This window comes from Engraulis encrasicolus, chromosome 1 (assembly GCF_034702125.1).
Source record: "Engraulis encrasicolus isolate BLACKSEA-1 chromosome 1, IST_EnEncr_1.0, whole genome shotgun sequence".
Lineage (NCBI taxonomy): Eukaryota > Metazoa > Chordata > Actinopteri > Clupeiformes > Engraulidae > Engraulis > Engraulis encrasicolus.
In genome coordinates, this window is record NC_085857.1 from 43,892,636 (window position 1) to 43,912,873 (window position 20,238).

The 20,238-nt window shown below is 41.3% G+C and overlaps 1 protein-coding gene across 1 annotated transcript in view; it reads right to left on the minus strand.

The window, feature by feature from the left end:
- Positions 1-19,730, minus strand: part of LOC134452699 (integrin alpha-L-like) — a 48,506-nt gene extending 28,776 nt beyond the window's left edge. The window contains exons 1-6 of the mRNA XM_063203214.1: positions 19,523-19,730; positions 17,490-17,610; positions 8,755-8,870; positions 6,273-6,340; positions 5,924-6,035; positions 4,377-4,507 (exon numbers count right to left, since the gene is read on the minus strand). Of these exons, the coding sequence (XP_063059284.1) occupies positions 4,377-4,507; positions 5,924-6,035; positions 6,273-6,340; positions 8,755-8,870; positions 17,490-17,610; positions 19,523-19,574 (600 nt within the window). The 5' untranslated portion in view covers positions 19,575-19,730. The remainder of the gene's footprint in view (positions 1-4,376; positions 4,508-5,923; positions 6,036-6,272; positions 6,341-8,754; positions 8,871-17,489; positions 17,611-19,522) is intronic.
- Positions 19,731-20,238: the final 508 nt, after the last annotated feature.

The following is a 20,238-nucleotide window of genomic DNA, read 5'->3' on the forward strand; positions in this document are numbered from 1 at the left end:
TGGAACTGGACTGTGACTAATGAATCCATTTTGTGCATCACTGGTTATTACAGGGTACAGGGGTCATACACTTTTTCACCAATTTTTTCCCGTGACTTTTCCATGACTTTTCCAAAACCTTTTTCTGAATTTCCAGGACCAAAAAACCAATGACCAATCGTGCGCGGGGGGTGGGGGCGTATTAGGCTATATTACAGGCTATATTACGTAGCCTATATTATAAATATGTAATTACTGTATATATTTAGGCCTATACTATAGACTATGGCATATTATATTGTATATTAGGCCTACATAGCCTATATTACAAATATGTAAACAATAAACATATTCATACTATAGGTTATCTTTTACTACAAGCTATAAGCAACCATTATACTTCATGTTGTATTACATTAATTCTGCTATTATTCACCAATGTTATATAATTCGCTTGTCTAATGTACAGTCAGAAATGAAAATGAATAGGCCTAGGCCAGCCTATAGCAAATTAGGTCGTGAAATCATCATGAAGACACATTTGTATCAACATGCTCTCTATGGAGATGGATAAATGCTCATCCTGCCCAAGTAAGAAATCATAGGCCTGCCTACTACACCTGCCTAAGCGCAACAGTCCAAAGCTCCTGTAAGAATGATGTTGTCATTTGTTGTGGTCGTTGCTGGAGAAAAAAAGAGAGAGAGACTGCACTGTTCGTGGCATAGTTCTAGTCTGACGCCCACTCAAGGAGATGCTAGGGTGAGTTTCATTTTGTGTTACAACGATCTGACCGATTTGAAAACAAAGCCAAAGCCACAGATGACTTTTTCAAACTCTAGTCACGCTGCCGTTTATACCGTATTTCAAAACAGGCGCGTCATGCAGACATTGGTAAAATCGTTTGGCTCGCGGTCAGCTGCACATAGACTACTGTACGGATTTCATGTAATCTTTCAGCACACTGGACAAGTTCACTCGCAGGCAGCAGGTGCATTGCTTATCAATATCAAAATCTCGGGGCTTACCGAAAGCATAAAGGTTCGCTTGGTGCCCTATCTGGAAAATTAAACCAAGACCAAATAGGTCTTAGGATTGTATTCCTGTTGGCATTAGCTACGTTTCAGTGGAACCGCTAAATATTTTAAAACGCGTATAACTGCTAACCTGTTAGTAGCTGAGGAGGTAACCGCCTGCTGTATCTTGCCCTTCAGGTGGCTAACAAGTGCCGCTGCTTCGCCCATATCGGACGGACACATCACAACTTTCGTCCTCTCCAGCCATTGTTGATCATCTTCTCAGAAAGTTAAGCCGCGCATTGTTGAAGTAACACTTTTGCGACATGCTGTAATATCGTACAGAACCACATTTCTTTTCTAGGATTAGAGCTATGATCACCTCTCTCACCACCACGCACACACTACATCTAGCTCGCGCGTTACGAGGGAGGGTTGCCAGGTGTGACTGATTCTTAGCGCCAAACACGCTTGAAACCCGCCTGGAGCCATTACAACATGCGTTATTTGAAACCAACTCAATTTGGCAACACGTGGTTAGGCAGACGCAGCCTGCACTAGACAACATTTCCACGAGAACTCGGACATGTAGATTTTATTACGCCGTGGCATCAACTTCATAAAGATAATTGATGGAACACTGGATGGATTTCCATGACTTTTCCAAAACTTTTCACCAAAAATACGTTTTCCATAACTTTTCCAGGCCTGGAAATTTGAATTTTCAAATTCCATAACTTTTCCAGGTTTTTCATGACCGTACGAACCCTGAGGGTATTAATTTGCAGCCCGTAGTGCGATATGGGGTTAGACGCCTTGCTCATGGAGAGGCAGCCACGGGTGAAGGTGTGTAGGGACACACCACAGACCTGACATAGGACACACCACAGACCTAACGTAGGACACACAATCATCCTGCTGACAAGGATGGAAATCGAACATGCAACTCTATAAGCCACGAGAGGCTGTGGGTTTATGTTCGATTTAAATTTTACAGTATAACGGGTTAGGAGAGCTGAAGCACAATGTGAAGCTTCAAGTTTTTTCGATGATGGGCCGAGGGTCCAAAGCAGATAACACATTTTGCTGACCTTTACTCACTTAATTTGCTAAGTACAGTGTGTGATACAACAGACTGTAAAGTATCGATTTGACATGTCCATTACACCAATGGAACACCTACTAATGTAATAACTTCCAACCAACGTAAAAACCCTGCCAACGTAATTAAAAAGTGTGCATTTCAGACGTAATAGCCCGACCATAATTTCTGCCAATAATTGTTACCTCCTGCCAACGTAATGCGCAGCTTCCTGCCAATGTAATAATTATTACATTGGCAGGAAATCATTACGTTTAGAAGTCTTACATTTTGTTACATTTTGTTTCACCAATGTAAATAATACATTTGATAATTTGCTCAGTAGATTCCAGCTGTCCACTATGGGGGAAGTTCTCTAACAAATCTATGGGTGACAAAATAGTTCTTAATCTTCAATATGGTCTCTTGAAGGTTCTCAGGACACATTTAACAATACACATAGTTTTGAGCAGTAAAGCAAATAAATGAGTTGGGCACACCCACAACCAATGTGTGTGCGCAGTAGGGCATGAGTCCCCTATAACCCCCCCCCATTCATTTATTTTACTTATTTTATTTATTTTACTACAGTGAAATACACTACAAAACTACAGTGTGTGTATCGTTGAATGTGTCAGACAAGAGATGAGAATGACATTAAGAAACACACAATTCCTGAAATTACTGGCCAGTGGAATTACTAAGCAAATAATCAAATGTATTACATTGGTGGGACAAAGTGTAACAAAATGTTATGCCCCGTGTACACCAAGCGCGAACTACGCGACCTGAGCGACGGAAGTCATTATTTTGCTATGGAAGGAAGGCAAAAAAGCTACCAGAGCGAAGCCAACTGAGCGATCAGAGCGAATTTTAACGATTAAAGTCAAGCTAATATTATGGAAACAAGCTATGACGTGGTTCGGCGAAAACCAATTGGAATGTTCATATCGACGAATGTCCCAGACTGTCAAGACAGAGCCATTATGTGACTAGCTGAATCAAACATGTCAATGCCGCGTCCAGAGCGAATAAAGCAAATTCGTGGCGAAACTTCTTTAACCACCCCAGCTACCCGGGTCGTGTAGGTAGCATTTGGTGTACACAAGGCATAAGACTACTTAAAGTGGTAGTTCGCTATTTTAGACATTAAGCCCTGTTTGTGTGACTTCTGGGGTGAAGTAGAGATGTTCTCATCACAATTTTGACATTTGGTGCTGAACGGAGCATTTGGGTATCCAAGACTGCAGCCCCCCCACCTTTACATTGACTCCAATAGAGCACTCAAGCAATCGATTATAAAATGGCATTAAACTTTTGTTTGAGAAGACATGGAACTCACCGTGTGGTCAGTGGTAGACAGCAATAAATTGACCCGAAAATTGCAGCGAAATATACCTTCTAACTGTTGTTTAGCATTTGGCGGACCTATTTTTCCCCAGACGCCGTTGAATAGCAGTAGACATCCAGCCAGTAGGTAGCGATAGTGTGTTGTTTATGTAGACATCAAGGAACGAGGTAGAACGGCTATCTTTGAGCGGGACTGGCTACAAAAACTACAGCTTGCATACAAACCATAGATAGTAACGTAAACAAACGCACCCCCATTTCCGGTCGCGCGGAGTAATACTAGTCAAACCAATACAATCAATGAAGACGGACAATAATGAATATATCTTCTCTGGAAGCGTATTTCGCTGTGATTTTCGAGCCAACGTATCGCTGCCCACCTCTGACCACTCTGTGAGTTTCATGTCTCTGCAAACGAAAGTTTAATGCCATTTTATGATCGATTGCTTGAGTGCTTCATTGGAGTCAATGTAAAGGTGGGGGGGCTGCAGTCTTGGATACCCAAATGCTCGGTTCAGCACCAAATGTCAAAATTGTGATGAGAACATCTCTACTTCACCCCAGAAGTCACACAAACAGGGCTTAATGTCTAAAATAGCGAACTACCACTTTAAGCTTCCTACCAATGTAATAATTTCCTGCCAAGGTATTACGTATTATGGAAGTTATTACATTGGTGGGTGCTACACACCAACATATCACTGATGTTTGAAATTTGACTGAAATGTGATTTGCATGAAACAGATCCAAACTTGTCACAATATTTGACCACAAAAATACAACCAGAAACTTAAATGTGTCTTGGCATTGGTGAAAGAAAAAAAAATCATGCAACAATTTCAGAAAAAACAACATAATGGCAGTTGCCAATATGTTAATGCTAATAGCTAGGAGCTAGCAGAAAACGAACATGAAATTTAAATAATGTAAAGCATTTCACATGAGAGCTTACTTGTATTGATGTGTTTTCCATACTTTTCATTACAGCTGCGATGAAATCTTTGTTTTTGTTAAACTCCTCATCTTTCATACTCAGAGATCCATCGAAGATGAATACTAGATCGACATCCTGTTTTGTGCACTCTGAGAAAACAATTGTGCAAAAAAGGGGGGGAAATGCACATCAGGTAAAAGGTACAAAACTCAACAATGTTGACACAATTGCACATGGCTTTTGACCAGGGTAGGAATTTCGCTAGGGCCATGAGGGCCATGGCCCTCGTGCCTTCCCACTTTGGCCTTGTGCCCTTGAAAAAATATCTACCATAAAGCCACAGACAGATGGTTACTTTTTACCCAAGTTTGTCTTGGAAGAAAGTGATGAAATGCTAACTGACTGAAGCATTTTAAGAACTTGTGTTACCTGCAACAAGCAACCTCATCCCAACCAATCTTTCAATAAGCACACTAAAGCCGGGCTCAAACTACACGACTCCCGATTTCATGTCCGAATTTGACGTTGAGGTGCGCCGCACACATGAAGAGAATCGCAACTGTCAATCTCATACCTGATCGCAACCACCAACACAATGCCCGACGTTCTATTTCCAATTGCAAATATCAAACAGTGTAGCAAACAGTGACTCTTTGAGCTGCCAAAGTTCTATCTTAGAATGTCGTTCACGGCGAGGAAATTTTGCCCGACAATCGCTTGCGATGGTCCTGGGGGGTAACGCTCCACTGATTGTTGTAAGGGGTGTTTTTAGCCGAGAATCGGGCCGATAGTCGTGTAGTTTGAGCCTAGCGTAAGGGCACACATGCAATGATTGAATTACTGCATGCACCACCTGCCAAATTCCTCATCATTCTGGTCACATTGTGCTTTTGCACCTGTATGGTAACATTTTACTTGACATGTCTCTGCATAACACATTCATAACGGCTTTTATACACATTGCATGGAGCATTCATGACTGTTTCATAACACATTAATGCCAAAACCTTCATGAACAAGGGAGATGAAAGGGCGGCAACTTGTCAAAATAAAAGTTAAAAGAAGAGCCGCTTTGCGGGTTAGATGAGGGGGTTAAACTTTTATTTTGACAAGTTGCTGTCCTTTTGTATTCCATGTTTATGAAAGGTTTGCTATGAATGTCTTATGAACCCATCATGAATCCTTCATGCAAAGTGTATACTGTAACAGCTGCTATAAATGTGCAATGCGGCGACATGCCAAGTAAAGTGTAACCTGCTAGTGTAACCTCCCCCTGGGGGACTGAGAGGAGCTGTCCAATCAAACGACTTCGCTGGTATTTTGTAGGACGAAAAAGGAAATTAAATACTTCTTCATTTTTCAGGAAAAATTGGGAATTATGTGCATTTAGCAAATTAGCATTATTCCACTTTGGGTATTCTGACACTTCATACAACCTCCAAAATCCCAGAATCAAGGCTTTACGTGTGTCAAGAGGAAAACTTTCTGACGGCAGCTTTAACAAGTCACAAAGTTAAAGTGTACTATCAGCTCATTTCTGATGAAAGAGTTAACGAAAGGCTAACCTTTAAAAGCGGAGGTGAAGTTGGAGACCGGCTCTGCATTGCCCCACTGATAGCAAATGCTGTTGTAGTAGGGAGTCCCATCACACTCATGGGCCCAGGCTGGGCTGCAGGCCTTTGGGGGGGGCATGACAGTGTTTAACCTTTGGCACATTCATGAGCGAACACACGCACGCACACACCAACTCACACTCACGCACGCACACACACACACACACACACACACACACACACACACACACACACACACACACACACACAACCCACACAGAAGTCGACAGGGATGGACAAATGTGTCCATTGTCCCGATCTTGTGAAACATTGCGTAAAAACAGAAAGTTACAGGTCTTACAGTGAACTGGAGAGATGGCTTTGTTCTTACTGCAACTGTCATTCCAACTGCCTTAACGAAATCTGTTTCTGAAAAACAATGTAATTCATGATTAGATTAGATTAGATTAGATTAGATTGCATAACTTCAAAGTCATATGAATACAGGGTCACAAAATTCAGTGGAAGCGGTTAGGGCGTTGGACTTGTAGCCCAAAGGTTGACGGTTCCACTCCCGACCTGCCAGGTTGGTGGGGGGAGTAATTAACCAATGCTCTCCCCCATCCTCCTCCATGACTGAGGTACCCTGAGCATGGTACCGTCCCGCCGCACTGCTCCCTTGGGGCACCATTAGGGGCCGCCCCCTTGCACCGGTGAGGCATAAATGCAATTTTGTTGTGTGCAGTGTGCAGTGAACACTTGTGGGCTGTGGAGTGCTGTGTCACAATGACAATGAGAGTTGGGGTTTCCCAATCCCGCTTTCGCTTTCACTTTTTCAAGTAGGAAGAATGCAAACAGAAGAAGTGTAATTTGATCAGTGTTGCCAGATGGGAAATGCTGAATTATTGTACCAAAACCTAAAAAAATTGTCATTTTGGGGGGCTTTTTGGGAGGAAATTGTCGTACAATATCTAAATTGATGTTTCAAGGGATCTAAATAAACTGAATGACAACTCTGAAATTATCGTAACTTACATCATATTTTTTTTTATTGTAGAGATGACAGAATGGACAAAATTATGGTACAAATACGATAATTATCGTACATCTGGCAACACTGAATATGATACACTTTAAATGTAGTTCAGCTCAAATGCAGTATTTGCAGATTAACTTCAGCTATTTACAGCTAATACAAGTAAGGTGGGTATAGCAGAGTAGGGCTGCACAATATATCGAAAATGTATCGTTATTGCAATATCACGGATTGCAATACACATATCGCAAATACTTAGTTTTTACATTTTAATAACAGCAAATTTGATGAAAAGGTTAAAAAAAGGTATTAAAAAGGCTGACATTGATGCTGTATATTAGCCATGTTTTTTCCTAATAAAAATATTGTTGTAAATAAAACATTGCTCTCAGTTGTTTCATAGGTTACATGATGAAGTGTAGAATGTCAAGTTGAGAGGGGAAAATATACGTATATTAAATATCGCGAGTAATATCGATATCGCAGTCATGTTATCGTGTAACGGATATTTTTCTAATATCGTGCAGCCCTAGTGCAGAGTAGGCCTATGTCCAGATAAATTGTGATTTGATAGAGGTGAGAGTATTAAATGATGATGTGATGTGCAGCATGCAGGACTTGATACTAGGGGAGCGTATGATCCCGCAGCTTTATGGTCAGTTTGTTCTTTTTTTATTTTGTTTTGTTTTGTTTTGTTTTTTTGCTCTCATCCAAAGCAACTTAACCTTAAAGGACCCCTTCAGTCAATTTCAATATGCTGTTGTATTGCTCACGCTACCCTTGACTTGTCAGTACCCGGTGATGCCACATTTTTCGACCTTTCCGAGATCTGAGCTATGGGGGCAGCTTTTGTTTACATTTTAAAAAAATGTAACATAGGCCTACTCCAAATATTTTCCCAAAAGCTATCGCTGTTTGCTAGTTGTCTGCTGATGTTGCATAACCTTTTGGGTGTTTTTTGGGAATAAATTAAGATGTTTATTTGAAAGGTAAACAAACACCTGCCCCCATTACAATGACCAGGATCTCGGAAAAGGCTGAAGAATTTTTTTTTCTTCTCATGTACTGACAAGTCCAGGGTAGTGTGAGCATTACAACTGCATGTTGAAATTGGCTGAAGTTATCATTTAAGATCAAGAGCATATTCAATATTTGAATAAATGCTGAATAAGAGGATACGCATGCTCAACGTTTAAGATTAAAAAGCAACTTTGGTTGTGAATAATAAATCACCATTGATGCCTGATCACTTAAGGGCGCACGCGTCGTTGATGTTGTGGTTCATTTTACCATGCAATGTACAGTACAATACAATAGCAACTTTATTGTCAGTTCTTACTGATCAGATTTGAATGTCGTTCTGGAGACTTCAACAAGTTTTTTTACATCAAAAGTTTAATTTTTAAAAGTACATACTGTATGTCCGGTTGATGTTTTACAGGGGGAGGTTTTGTTGCCCACGCGCTAGCATTTTGCTAAGTGTGTGACTTAAACACTTAAACTAACTTTTTTAGCATATGCGTGCCTCAAAAAATCCAAAACTCAGCCGTGGGTATTTTCTATACTCTTTCGGAAACAACATTCGAATGACAAGAGAAAATATCATATATTGAGATAAAGGCACCATGAGGGGTTTTGCTCCATATATGACTCCATTCATTCTGGTCTCTAAAAATTGAGCGCTCCACCGGGCCCCCATGTGGATAAGGGTGGAACTGAAACTAAACTTGCCTCATTTGGAAACTGGAAATGCACCGTGAAACCAACCAGTGGTGTATCTGGTTTTCTTAGAAAATCTGTGACTAACCTTCATTCGCTACGGAGGCTTCCGGCAGGGGAAAAGGCTCACAGTGTGAGCTTGTGTGATTGCACATGAAGATCCCACCACTTCCATTGTTTAGGAGTGGTGCACTCACAACTATCCTGCGCATGAAAAGAAAAGCCCAGTGATTAATACAAAATCCGGTAACACTTATATCAATTTCATATCGAACTGACATAACTGCAGATAAGTTCAAGTTCAAGTCCAAGAGTTATTTGCCATGTCAACAAAGTTGACAAGATTTTTTTTAAACAAATATTAACGATGGACAAGACACAGCAGGGGGCACTATCACTGTGTACCATAGTACCCCTTATCTGCAATAATATCAGCACACACACAGCATTATACATTTTTTTAGAATATGTGACCTGACAGCCGTACAGACACATTTCCTTCTTCCAACTTTGAATTCACCATCTGTGATTAGCAGTCTCCCATGTGTTTCCTGTTTCCCAGGTCCAGGAGTTTCCTGTTTTAGTTTTTACATTTCATTCTAATTTAATCTTAAGGAGTGCACCTTTCCTTTAATTGTCCGGCAGCAGGTTTGATGTTTTACAGAGCTACGTCCTGTCACTCTCTGCATTACTACCCCCCACCCTAGACCCCTACCAGTTCGCATACCGAGCCAAGCGATCCACGGAGGATGCAATTTGCTCTGCCCTCCATCCAGCCCTCACCCACTTGGACAATAAAGACTCATATGTGAGAATGCTGTTCATTGACTTCAGTTCAGCATTCAATACCATAATACCACAACAACTCATCAGAAAACTGGACAAACTAGGTTTCAGCACCTCCCTCTGCAACTGGCTGCTGGACTTCCTGATGCAAAGACCACAAGCAGTACGGGTAGGGAACAACACCTCGAGCACCCTGACCCTGAGCACGGGGGCTCCGCAAGGCTGTGTTCTCAGCCCCCTGCTGTTCACGCTGCTGACACACGACTGCACAACGACCCACAGCACTAACCATCTAGTGAAGTTTGCGGATGATACAACACTGGTGGGCCTCATCACCAAGGGCGATGAGACTCACTACAGAGAAGAAGTAGACCTGCTGGCCAGATGGTGCAAAGACAACAACCTCCTGCTGAATGTCAACAAGACCAAGGAGATTGTTGTCAACTTCCAAAGGGTCCAAAAACAACTGCCACCACTGACCATCGACGGCGATGCTGTGGAGAGAGTGAGCAGCACCAAGTTCCTTGGAGTGCACATCAGCGACGACCTCTCTTGGACCACCAACACTACATCACTGGCGAAGAAGGCCCATCAGCGTCTCTACTTCCTGCGCAAACTAAAGAAGGCAAGTGCTACACCCTCCATCATGACAACATTCTACAGAGGAACCATAGAGAGCGTCGTGTCCAACTGCATCACAGTGTGGGGAGGAAGCTGCACGGAGAAAAACAGGAAGACACTCCAGCGTGTTGTGAACACAGCGAAGAAGATCATTGGAGTACCACTCCCCTCCCTGCAGGACATTTACACCACACGCCTCACCCGGAAAGCACTGATGATCATCAAAGACACAAGCCACCCTGCACACAAACTGTTCAGCCTCCTGCCCTCTGGAAAGAGGTACAGGCGCCTCCGTTCCCGTACCACCCGGCTGGCGAGCAGCACAATGCACCAAGCGATCAAGATGCTGAACACTCAACCCACTCTCCCTCCACTGTCAGCCTCTAGCCAGCAAGGCCACTGACAACCCACTCCCCCCCCCCTGTCAGCCTCTAGCCAGCAAGGCCACTGACACCCCCCCCCCATCCCCCACCACCATATCTGCGACTGAACATTCCACCTGCACTACTATACTTGTGACTGAACTTTCAACCTGCACTAACTCAAAACATGCACACACACACACACACACACACACACACACACACACACACACACACACACACACACACACAAGCACACTGCACTTTCTGCACTAAACCCAACATACACACACTGACACACACACACACACACACACACACACACACACACAAACACAAACACACACACACACACACACACACACACAGACACACGAACACACACACACAAGACGCACACCGCACCTTCTACCTGCACTAAACACATACACACACACACACACACACACACACACACACACACACACACACACACACACACACACACTGCTGCTGGTGTACTTGACAGACCTTTTTATATTTATTTTCTTCAAAATGCTACTATTACCATGTCAGAACGCTATAAAGGACTTTTTTTTAGGAAAAGCACAAAAACACAACAAATACCTCTTAATGTATGTCCTCTACAAGTCTTCTGTTGTCCAGTCTTGCACTTTAAATGTCTGTATGAGCACTGTCTATGTCCATACTGTCTTAAGTCCATGTATAAGTACTGTCTATGTCTATACTGTCTATGTCCTTACCTTAATTAGTCTATGTCTGTATGGGAAAGCAAGAAATGTAATTTCAAATTCTTTGTATGACCAGTGCATGTAAAGAAATTGACAATAAAACCTACTTGACTTGACAGTATATTGTACTTTCTTCCAACACTAAAATGAATGTCTAAAATGTTCCATCCATCGATTCTGTACGTACGGGGTGACTGGTAAGTGACAACCTTAGCATCTTCAGTGCCCCTCCACTAACCTGGGTTGCGTTTCCCAAAAACCCTTAAAGGGACACTGTGCAGGAAATGGTCAAAAAAGGTACTGCAACTATGCTGCTCATTGAAACTGGGCTGCCTATTGCAAAATGTGATCTTTACATGAAAGTTTACTAAGTAATAAGCACATATTTTCTAGTATGGTCCAATAACAGTCCTTTTTGCAGCTAAAAATGGCAATTTTAGGAAATTCAAAATGGCGGACCATGGAGAAGATCCCCTTTTTCATGTATGAAAAGTGCAATTTTTCCAGTCATAATGAATACTTAGAATTTGATGGTGGTGGTAAGTATTCATGAAAAAAATAAAATTAGTGAATGAGCAGCATGAATTCTGGAAATAAACAACTAAAAATCTCACACAGTGTCCCTTTAAGTAATACTTAAGCCGAGGCAATATCACATTACTAAAAGTTTATGCGTACAATATTTTTTTCTCGCACATGTAAATAAAATGGTTGCGCCAAGTGCATGTGTGAGGTAAAATAGTGTATGTACTATAAACTTTTAGTGATGATGTGAGACCTATTTCTGATATATTGCCTAGGCGGCCTCTCACACTTAAAGGGGTATGCCACTATTTTGGGGCTTAATACAGTTAAAATCGTTGGCTGGGGTTTATAAAGGTGGTAAAGTGCCTTATTTTTCATGTGAAGCGTTGTCTTGCTTTAAGACACGTTAAAAGAGGGAGTATGTCGCTAAGCTAGTGAAAGTCAATGCATCCATGTAGCATCGCTACATGCTACACGGATCCATTGACTTTCACTAGCTTAGCGGCATGCTCCCTCTTTTAACTTGTCTTAAAACAAGACAACGACTTACATGAAAAATAAGACACTTTACCACCTATATAAACCCTGGCCAATGATTTTAACTGTATTAAGCCCCAAAATAGTGGCATACCCCTACTTAAGAGTTTTTGGGAAACGCAGACCTGGTCCGAATTCTGTGAAATGAACAAAGCGCACTGTGCACCAGTAACATGCCACACTGTATTCCCCAAAAGTACTATGAACTAGAAAAGTTTACGCTGTACCACTCAATGTTGCAAAAATGTCCAGATGGCATTAACATTTTAGGTGTTCTCAACAGGTTTTCAGGTACCAATAAATTAATTCAGGTCGGCATTGTATTTTTAAGTACAACTGACATCATAACACAATGTCTATGAGTTTGTAAATTGGAACTCTATCTGGGATATCAGTGGTTAGATGTCATGACAACACCTGAGGTGACCATGGAGTAGTGGTTAAGCAGCTGGTCCTCAACCTCAAAGGTTGCAAGTTCATTCCCCAACATGGAGATAACCTTATCTATTTTCATACCTCCTAGAACATGGTATGGAAATGTACAGATGGTCACCAGACCCATGACTCCAGCTTTAATTAGCAGTATTTTTCCACATTTAATTTCGAGCGAAATTACAAAAGAACAATGCTTACGTAAAGTAAGACCATGTTTGAGCTGCTGTGGTCTGGATAGGGGAATAGCCACAAGATCAGAGGATTGCAGGTTTGAATCCTATGTTACCAATAAAAAAACACTCAAGTTGATATTTATTGTTTATTTTTTGGGAAACTGTGAAAGTTACACATTCTTTAAATCATGTCAATTGGAACTATATCTGCCATATGATGAGATTATGGGTGTCAGCATGTTGTGCCTGGGCAGTATTAGGCTAACAGTCAAGCAGTTGGCCTTGAAACATGATGGTTGCAAGTTCAATTCCCAGCATGGAATGTAGGTTGAAAAAAAAATCACATTCAAACTTTATTGTTTTGGTATGATGTCAGTTGACCAGATTTGAAGTGAAATTTGTGAAACACATTCGACTGTTAACAATGAGTAAGTCCAATACTTTCTAACAAACAGGTCTAACTTTGTAACAATACAAAACCTGCACAACCCTTACCAGTTGAGGAGTGGTGTAGGGGATAGTTCTCTGCATGTAGCCTCACATGTCCTTATCTTCAGGTTGAGAGTTCAAATCCTAAGGCTGGGGCACTCACTTTTTTGGTTGTTTTAGTTATTTTTTTTATTGTTTACCAGCTTCTGCCTTGTGTACAGAAGAACCCATTCATGTCAGAACCATAGAACCCTATTTTATTAAAATGTAACATAAAATATAAACTTCTCTAAAAATGGTTAATCTGTCAATGGGGGATATATTTACTCAACACCATGTGACCATCAAACCACAACTGACAACTTGGCATGCCTAATGTGTTGAGGTTGATTCTTTGTAATTTATTGACTGTTGACAGCATCGACTGGGTCTACATTTTAAGAACAGACTGTTTTGCATTGTATGATTGTTGTGTTATTGTCTACTGTTTTAGTTGTCAATCACATGGAACAAAATGAAGAAAACTTGATATAAAGCATTGTTCACGTTTGTGGAATTAAAGTTCATGTTATATTTGGTTTAAACAGAGGGGTGGTAGCCTAGTGCTTTAGTATAAACCAATCAATCAATAAACAAACCAAGATTTTTTTTGGCTCTAAAATGGGAAAACATAAAACTTTTAGAGCCAATATAGCTAAACAAGCTGTGCTTGTTTACTTTAAACATTTAACTCTCTGCTAAGTACTAATTGCATTGATTTTTGCATCATTCTCAAAATATGTATGTCAATGGAGCGTGTTAGATCTTTGAGTAGCAGCTACTAAAACATTCAAGATTTTATTTTTTCTCATAACATTTGTTTTCAAACAACATGTCTGATTTCATGTAAGACTTACATAAACGTTTTAGTTTTCAAAACAAATCTTTTGTGTAAACCATTTTTTCTGTGCATTTTAGAGCACATACTTGACTTGGGCTAATAATAACTAAAAATCTAATCATGGAATTAATGTTTTCAATCTTTTCAATAATTTCAACGTTTTTGATCATTTTCTTAAAGATTTTGTGTCCATCATATGCATGAATGTATGTAGTATTTACATAAAACATTTGGTCACAAAACTAGAACTTTAACGGGAATAAGTTTCCACAAAAGTTTTGAGTTCGTGGAACATGTTGGTGTTTACAGTGTAGTAGTTCACTTATTATATTACATTTGGCAGGCCAGGGACTTTTATGCATAGTGACATGTAGTTCTTTTAGATGCAGGGTATTGACAGTCCCCAGAGCAATGTGGGGTTAGGTGACCTCCTCAAGGCACTTCAGCAGTGGATGAATATATGGAATTTGAACCTGCAGCCTTTAGATCCTAAGGCCGACTCACCATTAGGCCATGGTTTCCCAAACAAATCAATGAGCCACCCAATCCCTAGGCAGATGAGCTAGGGAAATCACCTGTGTTGAGAGCATTAGGCAGAAGGAATACAGCACACGCCACAGCAGGACTTTCACTTTCTCGATCCACTTTGTGTCTGACTGTGTAGCGACTGTCTGAGTTCAGGTCAGGAGGCTGGGCTTGAGAGTCTACTAAATTCCTTAGGGGGCACCCTGGCACGTCCTGTCGCTCTCTTATCAGCCCAAAGGAGATTTACTTTGAATCGTGATACAAGAGACCCCATTCTGGGAACATCTCTTGCACTGTTGACAATGACCGATTAGAGCCCATCTTTACTTTCCGCTTTGTGTTATCTCCTGCCGCACATGGTTGAGAACCTCAAACGACTTCTTGGGAAAAACTAAAGAGCCGAAAGGGTTAGTGAGCACAAATTAGTGAACACACAGTGGCTAGGCTTATAACTGGGACAATGGTGCATTTCTTACTTCACCCCTTTTTTGCCGTAATATGGTACTCTGCTGTTCTTGGGCTATGACTTAATCTCACAACCCACCGTGCATGTGGGTTATGCACATCACATCACACACATCACAATTAACACAGCAACTGTCTAGTCCTACCGTTCAATACAAAGCCCCATGTACAAGCTTACTGTACAGCTCTCCATAAGCTGTGACATGTGTTAAGTGGCATCGGAGCACTGACACGGCGTACATACATCACACACACATCTCTGCCTCTTTGGTGACTTGTTTAGAGTAGAGAGTAGAGTAGAGTATAATTTATTGATCCCAGTAAATGATACTCTACTCTACTCTACTCTCTACCCTAAACAAGTTTAGATAGGCCTACTGATAATACAAATGACAGACGTTTCCTGCCAGCTGTTGGTCCTCTGTGTGATGTTGTTGTTGAGTGGCCAAAAGACCGTTACAGAGTGTGTGGATAAGACTCTTTATCTATTCAGCAAGAGCATGGAGCAACTGTTCTGGTCTGGCTTTGGCAACAAGACTAAGTATCCACAACTTCTTAATCAACCAGTTGTTGTCTTTGGCCAGTAACATAAGTGAGCAGTGATGTTTGAGCACGTGTGTGTGTGTGTGTGTTTGTGTGTGTGTGTGTGTGTGTGTGTGTGTGTGTGTGTGTGTGTGTGTGTGTGTGTGTGTGTGTGTGTGTGTGTGTGTGTGTGTGTGCACCAGTAACATGCCACACTGTATTCCCGAACAGTACTATGAACTAGAAAAATTTACGCTGTACTACTCAATATTGCAAAAATGTCCAGATGACATACACATTTTAGGTGTTCTCAACAGGTTTTCAGGTACGAATAAATTAACTCTGGTTGGCATTGTGTTTTTAAGTACAACTGACATCCTAACACAATGTCTTTGAGTGTGTAAATTGGCATATGAGTGGTTAGATGTCATGACAACAGCTGAGGCGACCATGGAGTAGTGGTTAAACAGCTGGTCTTCAACCTCAAAGGTTGCAAGTTCAATCCCCAACATGGAGATAACCTTACCTACTTTCATACTTCCTGGAACATGGTATGAAAATGTTCAGATGGCCACCAGACCCATGACTCCAGCTTTAATTAGCAATATTTTTCACATTTAATTTCCTAATCCAACAAGTCCTCATGAAAGCCTTAAACGTATTATTTATGCTCCACAGGCAGCCGATATGGGACCACCAGAACTCTATGATCCATCAGCTCCACTACTCAACACTCCAAAGGATAAACAACTGACTGTGTTGTGAAGTCTGACACTATTTTGGGAGAAATGTTATTGTAAGTTAGGCTATATGGATCTCCTTCGGCCACCAACTCCTAATAAAAGATTCAGAAATGGACAACAAATAAATGACTAAATTGCCTAATGTGTTGAAGTTGATTCTTTGTAATGTATTGACTGTTGACTGTGTAGACTGGGTCTACATTTTAGAACAGAATGCTGTGTATTTTATGATTGTTGTGTTATTGTCTACTGTTTTTGTTTGTCAACCACATGGAACAAAATAAAAAAACTTGATATAAAGCATTGTTCACGTTTGTGGAAAGCTCATGTCATAAGTTATTTGTTTAAACAGAGGGGTGGTAGCCTACTCCATTAAAACCAACCAATCAATAAACCAACCAAGATTTTTTTTTGGCTCTAAAATGGGAAAACATAAAACTTTTGATTTTGAAATCAACAACTTAGAGCCAATATAGCAAAAAAAAAAAGCTGTGCTTGTTTTGATTTTTGCATCATTCTCAAAATATTTATGTCAATGGAGCATGTTAGATCTTTGAGTAGCAGCTAGGCCTACTAAAACATTCAAGATTTTATTTTTCTCATAACATTTGTTTTCACATAACATGTCTGATTTTATGTAAGACTTACGTAAACGTTTTAGTTTTCAACTCAAATCTTTTGTGTAAACCATTGTTTCTGTGCATTTTAGAGTTTGGAGTACATACTTGACTTGGGCTGCTAAAAACGAAAAATCTAACTATGGAATTAATGTTTTCAATCTTTTTAGTCATTTCAAAGTTTTTGATCATCTTCTTAAAAATGTGTATCCTTCATATGCATGAATGTATGTAGTATTTACTGTACCTAAAACATTTGGTCACAAAACTAAAACTTTAACGGGAATACGTTTCCACAAAGGTTTTGAGTTTGTTTCAAGATTTCAAATGCCCCGCATGTCCAAAGACACTACTGTGATGTTTATACAAACATGCATTGAAGCAAACAACACGTCTCTCTTTCACCAGCACTGCTACAGGAAGAAAGTCTGTCTATTTTGGGCTTCTGCAGTTTAGAAAAATAACCACTCACCCTTTCTTTGTTCCAGACTGAAACAGATGCACTTTGTACCCAAAGAAGTCTTCACGGGGTCCAGTTCCATTGAAAATAACTGCTTGCTCCAGGTCTACACTATTGGCCACAGACTGGTACACTGTTGGTTAAAAAAGGAGAATTTAGCTGATGTTAGAAATTGCTGTGGCGTACAGAGGGACTATGGCTGCGTCCCATTACTACCACTTCCACTTCCACTTGAACTTCACCTCGTTTGGAGTGAAATTAAAAAGCAAGTCATTCCCTCGAGAATAAAGAGAAGTCGAATTTTCCCCTAAAGATTGGGACAGACTTCAGGTGATGACGTAGAGCTACTCAAGTACACATAATCTAATAAAATATCTTCCTCCAATAGGTCTACTGTTTCATTAAATTATTATATTTACGCAGCAAATACGAATGGACCGTTTGTAATTTTCAACAGGAAAGGATAGTGTCAGGGAGTTCCGGATCCAGTCCACAGTACACCCACTGTTTACAGTCAGGGAAGAAGCCACTCGTGTTTCGTGTTGTGCCCCTATGGGACAAGACACTGCATTTATCAATAAATCGTTCTCAAGCATACTGTAAATCTGCATTTGTTGGTGTTTTTGTAAACATGGAATATAATCCGCATTTATTTGTGAGTCATTTCATATCTGCATCTGATTTCTCAAATGCAAGGTAAGCTATTAGCCAATACCACTGCCATCAGTGCCAATAGCTAAAGCCAGCTAATTAGCGAACTCTTTTGTACATACTGCTCCGAAGTGAGGAGATATTGCTCACAATGTGGACTTTAATCCGCAACTTTGTGAGTCATTTCATGTTAAATGCTTCTAATTATTTGGCAGAAGCAAACTTTTCCAAAGTAAGCTACCCTTAACTGTCCATAGCAACCGTTAGCTACCGCTAATTGTGCTAAGCTAACTAGCGAACACTAATGTAGGCCAACCAGCGAATTAAAAGTGATGTTTTTTCCTGTATTTTGTCTTTATATTATATTTTTGTATGTTCTATGTTTTATTTTCGAATAATATTCAAATAGTGGCCATCTATTTCCAAGTAGTGAATTCGCTGTTCCTCTGCTAGGACGCCATGTTTTTTGTTTTTGCTTTTGCCGGTGGGGTTCGCACAGCATTCTGGGTAATGCATTCTTTCACTCGGTCTTTAGGGTGGGTCCTACCCCCACTCGGTCGAAGTGGAATTTTAAGTGTATTTTTTGCACTTTCACTCGCCTCCCTAAGAAACGGGACACCCTTTCACGGGAACGCGCAAAAGCGAGTGTTAGGGGTCAAAACGAGTGGAAGTGGTAGTAATGGGACGCAGCTTAAGGCACTCCATGACAATACAGAGCCATCAACATCAACCTCTGAGCTGAAAGAAGTCAGTGACTTCAAATACTTGGGCTCATGGGTCAACTCAACTGAGCAAGATCTTAAAGTGAGAAAGGCACTTGCATGAAGGGCCCTGAACGTTATGGCCAGTGTATGGAACTCCAATCTCCCCCGTCAAATCAAACTTAGCTTCTTCTATGTGACAGTAGAGTCTGTTCTCCTCTATGGCAGTAAAAGCTGGATCCTGAAGCCAGCCCTAGATAAATCCCTTGATGGGTGCTACACCAGGATGCTGCGTGCAGTGCTTAACATCAACGATAGTGCACATGTAACCAACGAAATCCTGTACGAGGGAATACCAAGGGTGAGCAAGAAAATTGCTGTAAGGAGAGTGAGACTTGCAGGACACTTCCAAAAGCACCAAAAACTGCCAGCCAGCAAACTGGTGCTGTGGGAACCGTCGCATGGGTGTCTGTCGGTCAAGAGGACGTCCCACACTGACATATGTGGACATACTTAAGAAGGACGCAGGAACCCAGAGAACCAGCGAACTGAAAATATGTATGGAGAATCGGGATGATTGGAGGCAACGATGGAAGGCTCGTCTGAGGCCGACCTAGAGAATATTACCCACCCATGAATACCCACATTGAGAGTTAGTATAAGAAAACCGTTAGATATCCCTTTTCCACATACCTGTTGCACATAAGACCACCAGATGAAGATATAATCCCCAGGCAGCCATCATCCCACACAGTGCTTGAAGTGGAAAAAAGGTGCAGGAACCCTAATCGTCCGAAAATACCATCCAAAAAGAAATGCAGGAACCCTGATTTTCCGACAGCATTTCGAAAAACTTGTTTTGAACTTATAAAATGCGGCGCACAAGATAAGATCTGCCGGAACGCTGATGATGAAAATGATGAGGAAGGGGAAGTGGGGGGGTTCCCCTGAGTGCTCCCACAGTCCTGACCTGCTTACGTTCCAGAGAGCAGGGAGCAATGCTGCCTACCACCAGTCTGCTCTGCATGTGTAGGCCTATGTGCGTGTGCTCCCTCCAGTGTATTGTCCAAGGTTGCTGGCGGCTTTGGCCGGGCCCGGGACAAAGTCCTCAAAAAAGGTCCCCACTCAATACATTCGATATAATGAAGACCTAATTTTGGGCCCCATCTCTCCCTGGGCCCAGGACAATGGACCCCTTTGTCTCTCACCACCCCCCCCCCCCCCCCCCCCCCCCCCCACCCCCCGTCAGCTTCCCTGTCTGCTTCCCTGGTATTGTCCATACATTGTGCAACAAGGGCGTAGCACAGTTCCTGAATATTCTGGCTGTGGCTTGTAAATCCAACATCCAAACTTCCAAGTTATGTAACGATTTAAAGCTACAGTAACGCTCAAGCCGCTCTCTCTCTCTC